Source organism: Micropterus dolomieu, linkage group LG17 (genome assembly GCF_021292245.1).
Source record: "Micropterus dolomieu isolate WLL.071019.BEF.003 ecotype Adirondacks linkage group LG17, ASM2129224v1, whole genome shotgun sequence".
Taxonomy (NCBI): domain Eukaryota; kingdom Metazoa; phylum Chordata; class Actinopteri; order Centrarchiformes; family Centrarchidae; genus Micropterus; species Micropterus dolomieu.
Window position 1 is genome coordinate 3,927,344 of NC_060166.1, and position 9,632 is coordinate 3,936,975.

The following is a 9,632-nucleotide window of genomic DNA, read 5'->3' on the forward strand; positions in this document are numbered from 1 at the left end:
TTAGTTTATTATTTTACTCTCTATGGTTAAAATTTGGTCCTTCGCGCTGTGTTGCTGATTAAAAGCTGTGTTCAGACCCGGCCCTCCCCCACACACAAGCAGTGAGATTCATAACCCTGCACACACCACTGCCTACGTGTGTTACGTGCGTGTCCACAAGCGTAACGTTAACTTACACGGCATATACTGTAACCTGTCTTTCTCAAATGCTTGTGTATCATATCATCTAGTGTGTCTGTAATGTTGGTTAGTTCAGTTTTTCCTTATTGTCAGAATCTAAAACTAAAAGTTGTGACAAAGAAATCCAGCTCCCTTCATACTTATGTGTAAAGATAAATCCAAGAAGTTAGCCGGACCAAACCCTAAAAGAAAACAGTTGTCCCTAATGAAACATTTATGGAACTGTTACTTTTTTTTCCTGAAGCAAATTCTTTGCTGCTTGTGTTTTCCAGACAGTTGTTATGAAATTCTCCATCAGTATTGATTCCATCACATTTGTTGGGAAAGTATAAGCCAACATTTCAAAGTAGATCTGACTGCCCTAAACATTTTGACTTGTCGGTCAGTACATTCAGAGGTCAAGTATGGATCATGGATGTGGACATAGAGTATTAGTGTCTCTAGTGGTTTGTTTTCTAGACTTGTTATTTATTCATTTCTTCAAATGAACATGCATGAAATTGTTTATTAGTTATTTTACCAAGCATTGAAGCTCATTAATTTGTGAAGTACCCCACCCACTTTTTTTCTATGAATGGTTTGGTTTGCACAGTTAGCCAGATAGATGCCTGCGTCATTGACAAGCCTGTGTGTGTGTGAGTGAGAGAGAGAGTTAAGAGGTTACTTTGGGAGAATGGAATTCTTGTGGGTTGGCCATAAGTGATTCTATTGATGGGTATAGCTGAAGCAACAATGTCGCTTTTCCAGGTAAGGCTAAGTTCATTGGTGAACTCCTGGTGCCTGTTGCTCCCTTTGACCAGAAATCTGGCCGCGAGGCGTGGACAGTAGCCTTTGCACCCAATGGTTCCTACTTCGCTTGGTCTCAGGGGCATCGCATTGTCAGGCTCATTCCCTGGACAAAATGCCTAAAGAACTTGTAAGTATCACATCATTATTATCTCACTCAAATGCAGTGTTACTACAAGTAATTGAAATGTAGCAACCATTATAACGTTAACATACATATTTATGGTTTTGTTCAATGGTTAAGACCATACACCAGTGTTTCCCTTATATTGCAAATGTGAACTAGTCACCTTTTGAGTGATTGAGAAGTTTCCTTTTGATTTTAATGTACAAATGAAATTGTACAGAAGGGGTGAATAAAAATGCTGACAGTGCCTATTTTTTATGTTCTACAGATAAATGTCAAAAGTTGTAAATTAAGTAAATGAAGACACAAAATGCAAGCATGAATTGTCCTATCTCCAATGATTCAGGGTAGGGCTGGATGAACATTTTACATCAATTAAGATGATGATTTTTATTTTTTTTGCCCTCATAGTTCACTGAGCTTTATGTTGTAAATATACTCAACTATTAAAGGGGCTATATGTAGTTTTTCAATGAAATCACTTATTAATAAAACAAATTTTTACTTTCTTTTTGTCAATGGACTCTAACCTCATTTAGAAATGAAGTTGTGTTGCTTGAAACAGCCACTATTCTGCTTCTTATGTGAGGCCACCTGGTCGGGATGTCCCAAGCCTCTCTCAGATTACAGCAACAACACCGCAGCTAACGACACGCAGTCCACTAACACCACAAAACAAGCGGCTCCCAACAAAACACAAACCCCAACATAAACTCCATGTAAGGATACAAAACAACAATATAAAGTATTATGTGCTGAAGCCAATCAGACTAAACAAGATCAGATAATGTTGAGTGAAAACGCAATGAACATTAGAAAGGCTGGAGCCACTGAGACAGGCACGTTAGCTCGCCGGCTAACGCAGAGCAGTTGGTATCGTTATCCGGTGCAAAGTTGTATTGCTTTCCACATTACTTCACCAGTTTGCGTGACCCATATTACTAACATGTGTACCACCAGTATTATGTCAAAGTGTTGATTTTAGCCTGCAAGAAAGGATGTAATGGTACAGAGCAAATGTTTGTTTACTTGCCTATAGTGATTCAGGCAGGGCAGTCGGCTAACGTTACATTAGCTCAGACCTGCCACTGCTTTGCTTCGTAATGTTCAGTTTAGATTTATTGTCGTTTTGCCGATACTCAGTTACTTACTAACATGACCCACATATTATACAATACTGCAACAAAATGGCTAGAACAACACAGAGAAAGAGCCACCCACTAACACTACAGTAAAGTTAACTTACTGCAAAGTGTTAAAGTGTAGCAACAATCTCAGTTATAATATTCAGTCTAGCTCACTAACCGTTTCATTATCATCCAATAGATGTAAGTTAGCTGTGCTTACATTGCTGAGCCTCCGGTGAAGGATACAGATAGTAAAGTTGCCTCTGAGCCGGGAACATTGAAGTAACAGAGCCTGAACATGTCTGGAGGAAAGCCACAGCTGGCATGCCGATGTTTCCGTGTTAATTGCAGGATCTGTATGAAAGCGGTTGTGTTGTGATTATGCTCGCTTATGAGTTCAAGAAAGCATGCGTACAAGCACACGCCTGGTTGCAATCTTAAAACCGCACTGCTAGTGGCTGCTGAAAACGACATTGTCCCTTTTAAAGGTGGTATTTTTTTTCGATTCACAAATGTTATAAATCGATTTTCTAAATTTTTATGGAAAACCGAATGTTAACGGAATGCAAAAACTGGACCTCAGAAGTGTAGAACCAGACAGTCTGTGGTGGCACATAACAGAGCCGTGTTTCCCCTTTTTCGGTGCATTGCTGCTGCTCAATGAATGAGAGCTGCTACTGAAATTTCACATGATCATTAATATCAGTATCAGCTAATGAATTTTACTCTTGCGCTCAGCAAGCACGGCAACACTCCATGCTTGGCGAGCTTCCTCTCCTGATCTTTAAATGACATCTACGTGACCAAACCATTCAGTGAGCCCTGGTGGACGAAGCATCTGCATTTGATATGTTTCTCCATTCTTTTATTCAGCTTTTCTCTTTCATTTGTTCCTGGGCTGTACATAGTGTTGGCGTTAAGCAAATCTATGTGCTAATAGAACTTTCTAGTCATTTTTTACCCCCCAGTATCTTTCCCTGCCAAACATGGGAAGCAGAACAAACACAAAAAGGTGCTACTCAGTGTCAAGGACATGTGGCTTATATCATCAGCTACCTTTCAGCTTAGCTTGTGACTCTTGGAGCCACACTTTGAAATTGTCTGTAGAACAAGTGCTTGTTCCCAAACAGCAGGCATTGACTGGTTAGCTGCTTCTACCTCTGTTAAAACACTTGGGGGTTTCCCATGGACCCTTGTCGTGTAATGGATGGCTGACCATGGCCAACCTGTGACAACTCCTATGCTTAATGTGCTTTTTTTTATTTTTAATTAATTTGCAAAGATTTCAAACAAACTTTTTTCATGTTTTCATGATGGGCTATTGTTTGTAGAATTTTGAGGAAATATTTTGGAATAAGGCTGTAACATAACAAAATGTGGAAGATGTGATGCACTGTGAATATTTTCAGGATGCACTGTAAGTGGCATAAAATGTTAAATATTGTCATGGTAAAATGACAGAATCATTTATGGCAATTATTTCTGGGACAATATATCGTCCAGCAAACGTTATAGTGACAGGCGCATGCGACTGTTCACTTGATGGCTTAGCGCTACTTTTTGTATCTTTCTCTGTTTTTTGTTGCTGTAGTTCAGTGGGCCATGGAGGAGAGTGCACCAATGCTTCAAGCCCCCGTCGTTTGTCTCGTCAGAACAGCAATGGAGGCCAAGTAATTCCAGTGGCCGGTGAACCCCGCGAGCACAGTATCGACTGCGGTGACATCGTATGGGGATTGGCCTTCGGCTCCTCTGTGCCAGAGAAGCAGAGCCGCTGTGTTAATATTGAGTGGCACCGCTTCAGGTTTGGCCAGGACCAGCTGCTACTGGCAACAGGCCTCAACAATGGTCGCATCAAGATCTGGGATGTTTACACTGGTGAGGACACATTGCTTTAAAGTGATAGGATGTCGTGAGCTAACTGTGATATTAAAAGGTTTTATTAGAACTAAATCAGACTTTTGTAGTATTTTGAATGTCAGTTTTTTTTGGCAGCAAAAATCACAGCAGTGGGATTTGGGAGGCACTAAGTTGAATCAACACTATCAAGTCCACGGGGCTTAAAGCTGATATATTCTCCAAAGTGAGTCTTGCTTGTTTGTTTTAGAAAATAACAGAAATTGGGGGATGCAGACCCATATGTTTGGCTGTTTTGATGTTACTGTCCAAACAGCTCGCCACACCCAATTTCTATAGTGATTTGTATCTTTAGATGTTTATCGTCCACATTCCTTCTTCCTCCAAGAGGAGGTTTACAGATGAAAACAAAATGAAGTTAAAAAGAAAGGTGTGGAATACAGAAACAATTAAGTTATACAGCACTGTCAATGAATAGGTACAAATAATGACAAAAATATTAAGACTGTAATGACCTGCTCAGATTCATTGTTTACAGTCTATTTGTACAACAGACCGTCTTGAAGTAGTTTTTAATTAGTCCGTCTCAGGTGCGTCTGACAGAACAAAAACACGCATTTTAAACAATCCCCCTGTCTTCACAGACCACATAATGGTTTTTACACTTCAAATCTGTTTTCTTGTCTTCTACATGGATAATTACAGTAGAGTCTAGGAGTCAGTAGATCCCATATCCTCAGAGCATTCTGTTTGCACTTTCAGCACTAAGGCCCCATCCACACTACTGCGTTTTCGAATTAAAACGGAAACATTTTGCTATGTTTGCACCTCCCGTCCAGACTAAAACGGCAAAAACGAAGACCTAAAATGGTGAAGTTTGGAAACGCTGCCGCCCCCGTTTAGCGTTTCGAAACTCCGGAGAGCGTTTTTAGTGAAGATGGACAAAAACGGAGGACTTTAGAAACGATGACGCAGGCGCTCATGCTCGGCTCTCTGATTGGGTCTTATAACTCTGCAAAGCTGAAACATGATGCTACTGACAGTGTTTTTGAATTGGTGTTTTTATTAAAATATTCTGTACCATGCAAATAACAGGCCTATCTGCCTACACTTGTAGGCTACTGCATGTCAACGTTTACTTTGCAACAACTCCCAGTCTGTTTTCCGCTGCCACTGTCCCATGTTACATTCAGTAACAGTCCATGCTCGTTATTGTTGCATGCAAAAAAAAAAATCTGGTGTGATTCTTCGCCAAATCTTCTGTAACTACGTAATAGATCATCTGCTTCATGTTTACACCAGCACGCGCATGCCCAGTGTTTTCATGTAGACAGAGATCACATCTGATATGCAGCTAAAACGCTGGTGTGGATGGAGATCGTATTTGTTTTAATTCTCCGTTTGTGAACTAAAATGGAGTAGTGTGGATGGGGCCTAAAGCTGTTGGAGGATGTTTCTTAGTTTTCAGTAAACAAAGAGAATCTGTCCTTTCATTCCACGCTATACATGAAGTTCTGTTTTTGTTTCATTCCTGATTTTTCCCTTACAATTCTCTGTTAAAAGCCTGTTTTTATTTTCCATTTAACTCTTTTAACCTTGATTGTGCACTGTAACTTTTATTATTTTTTAATGTGTATTTTTTTCAATATCCCTATATTGCTTTTAAAAAAAAATTTAATTTCCCTGTTGCTTTTATGTAAAGCACTTTGAATTACCTTGTTGTTGAAATGTACAATAACAATAAACTTGCCTTGCCTTAAGCATACAAAGGTGGAGGTATTGGAGCCTTGTGGAGCAGGAATGGAGATGCATTGTATCACTAACATAGTCACTGTTAAGTTGTACACATTGTCAAACTTGACTGAGGAGTAGTTGTTACACTTCACTATGGATGAGTTTTTCATTAATGCTTGACTGCATGTTGCAGGAAAACTGTTGCTGAATCTGATGGACCATACTGACGTAGTGCGAGACCTGACCTTTGCTCCTGATGGCAGCCTCATGCTAGTTTCTGCATCCAGAGATAAGACCCTCCGTGTATGGGACCTCAAAGATGACGGTATGTAGATGAGCTGTCCTTAGTGGAAAGCTTTCATTTGGGGTCCAAGCCCGAGTGGGGGGTCGGAACCCTTTTGTTTTCGCTAAGATTATTATTTTTTTATTCCGTGCATAAAAGTGATACTGCGGCCTTGGCGGTAAGCGCTACAGACCGTAAGTCACTTCAATTTCAAACTCTGGTCGTTTATTCACCACGGGCCCCTGACACCACGGTGGGATGCACGGGTCGACTTGCGCGGCCTGCGAGGGGCGCAGCTGGCGCCTGGAGGCTTGGACTCCGCTTACAACTGCTTGCAATTCTAGTTTTAACTTGTTTCGTTTCTTTTCTTTTTTTCCTTTTAATTGTATTTTCAGTTGTAATGAGGTAACAGCAGAGCTCAGTTTGTTCCAGACATTTGTTTCTTCAATTGAGAACATGCTGTTGACAGAGCTCTAAATTGTAAGTTTAGAGGGCTGGTACAGTTTTGAAGAGTGGGAGAAAGAATCTGGGGCTAGGGCCAGTCTGTAAAGGCAAAGAACAACCCAGGAAAATCCTAGTGTATTCTGTTTTTATATTTATTTATTTAATGCAGAGATAATGCAGTCACACAGACATTATGAGAGTTCCTGATCTGCTGTATGGTCTACATCAGTGGTTCTCACCCTTCTTTGAGCCAGCATCCCCTTATACATTATCCAGGTACCTTACGGCACCCCATCAAAAAAGATGCAGGCTGTTTGCCCTGAATATTGTTTATTATTCTTGTTGATACTATTGTTATTAAAAGAACATGAAAAAAACATATTATTGAATGACAAACAGATTTATTACTTTCCCGGGGATCAACAAAGCCATTTGAATAATAATTAAATTTAATAAGTCAATGTTCCTTCCAGAACCTGTGTGAATACAGATACTTTTCTTGGATGGGGCACTTAGTAAGTGGAGAGTCATGGGTTCCTCCCCCAGGAAATTTTGAGCATTAAAGACTTAATTTCCTCCACTCTCTGCCTTTTCTGCACCAGTTTATGGTGGAAATGTTTTAAATTATTTAAAGAGAAATATAAAATTCAGGTGGCAGGTGACAATTCAAAAAATAAAAATGGAATAGAACATAATGCAGTGACGTACTCATGCATTCTTTATTGCTTTTAAATATGTTTGTCCTGTAGATTAACTTATTTAATATCATCCCTGCTGAGTCAGCATGCATGCATGATTTAGTTCCCCCCTCTTTTGTGGCACCTTTTCACCTCAATGATAAATTAATTCATTTTAAATCAGTTAGAAACTCCTGGACTAGCTCCTGTGTTTCAGCAGATTTTCTGCTCATGTTCAAAACTTCGTACACATTCAGAATGTCTCCCACATATCTGTGTTCTCTGACATATCCAGGGAAAAAAAGTTGTAATGTTAAGAGACTAAAGCCATTGTTTAATAAGAATTCATAATATTTGTACTACCTGCCAAACTGTTGATTGATTTTTATTTTGTTTGATACATATCGATTCTGAATATTTACAACAGTTTCAATATTCATTTTCCACAGTATCAATCCTGAAAATGCGCCTTTCGTCTCCCTGACAGCAAGCTGATACACACACTGATACGCAGCCCAGCTTCCTGTCACTCACTTCCTTCTCGTCTCGCTCGCTTTGGTGGAATCATGTTTTTTTTCCCCCTGCCAGTTTCGACAAGTCCGCCCTGCTGTGCTGTGATTGGCTAGTACTTGTCACTCGTGATTGCATGCTGGCAAATGATACAAGCAAGCCCATATAAAAGTTACTGTACAGAGCGGTGCTTACAAAAGGGCAAAGCACCATCAAGTTTGCACTTCAGTTTTTAACGTTACATTTTTATATTGAAACTCTACATATCACGTTGCGGCTGGGTCACAAACTGGATCTGAATCCCAGCTCAAGGTGGTCCAATTGATTACTATCATGGCAGTCGCTGGTGTTGCATCAGGTGCTGGATGCTGGACGCATAATTGCTTTCAGGGGAAGTCCAACAGCGGAACACTGCTCCCAACACCAACCTGCAAATTGGCAGGAAGTGATCTGCAAATGTGTAAAAGCTGTTTTGTGTGTAGACATAGATCCACAAATGCGTAAATAACTTTTTATGTGAAATTAAAATTAGTACAGATTCAATAGTGCATATTTGTATTTTTGCGGATATGATTTTACACAACACAAATGTAAAAATACATGGTTTGGTTAGGGAGATATTTGTGTACATATTATTTTTACACCTCTCTGCAGTACACATTGTCCAAATTTACAAATGTAAAGTGACCTACAACTTCACAGGAAGTGATCCATAAATGTGCAAAACCCATTTCAAATCACCCATAATTTTTGTGGACAAAAGTGACCATATTCAGACAAGAGGGTGGGGCTAGCTAGCTAGCTTAGTTGGCAAAGTGCGCTCATAATTCACGTTAACTGTGATTTTAATTTAGATGCTATTTTGGGCTGTGGAAAACGGGCTTAAAGCAAGATGTACTTTAAGTATCTTGAGTGTTTTAGTGCAACCAAATGCTGAACAAGACATTTGTAGGTGACCAAAATGCTAAAAATTAATTGAGACCATAAACTCATTAGGAAAGTGTTTACTGAAGTCTTTAGTATGCAGCTACACTCCAAGAAGTAGGAAAGAAACGGTGTGAGTGCATGAGGGTTTTTGTTTTTTGTGGCAACAAAAGGACCTGGGAAATATGCTAAACTATGGATTGCTTATTTCAAAACACAACTAAATAAATTATTACTTGAATTGCAAAATTAATATTAGGTCATGTTAGATAATGCTGTTTGTCTTGTAGGTAACATGGTGAAGGTTTTGAGGGGGCATCAGAACTGGGTGTACTGCAGCGCTTTCTCCCCTGACTCCTCCATCCTGTGTTCAGTTGGCGCCGGCAAAGCAGTACGTATACAAGTTCCTTTTTACTTATTTTGATGTGTTTGCTAGCTAATCTGTATGCAATTGCTTTGTGCTGCTCAATCAATCTACAAATGAAAACACACCCCGTCCGCCATGCCCTCCCATTTCCACCTCAAAACAAATTGCTCGGTGTCATGATAAGTTGAGCTCCCTGCATCTAGATTCTGTTTGATTTTTGTTTGTGGGGGAAAAAAGGATTTTAGTGTTCTGAAGTTTGCATGCAGAGCAGGCAAATGTTTTCACTTTTGTTATAGTAAACTTGTTTCATCATAATTAAGATACCTCTTATGTTGAAGTGGTGGAGGCCAAACTAAACCTTTAAATCATTACAGCAAGGGGAATCTTGGAAAACAAAAATTTAAGCAACTTCTAAAAAAAATACTCTTGGCGTTTTGAAAACAATTGTCTTCATATAAACTAAGCATTAGGGCTGCATGATTGATCTAATCGCAGTTGCAATCGCGATGTCATCATGTGTGATTACATAACTGCAAAAAGTGTGTGATTTTAATTAAACAGAAAAAGTGTGTTGTGTGTTGTGAGACTCTCGTCTCGGTGTGCACTGCAGTCCGCTCAT

General features: G+C 39.6%; 1 protein-coding gene across 1 annotated transcript in view; it reads left to right on the forward strand.

Moving 5' to 3' along the window:
* Positions 1–9,632, forward strand: part of wsb1 (WD repeat and SOCS box containing 1) — a 26,947-nt gene that overhangs the window by 3,136 nt on the left and 14,179 nt on the right. The window contains exons 3-5 of the mRNA XM_046074376.1: positions 3,812–4,095; positions 6,002–6,133; positions 8,937–9,037. Of these exons, the coding sequence (XP_045930332.1) occupies positions 3,812–4,095; positions 6,002–6,133; positions 8,937–9,037 (517 nt within the window). The remainder of the gene's footprint in view (positions 1–3,811; positions 4,096–6,001; positions 6,134–8,936; positions 9,038–9,632) is intronic.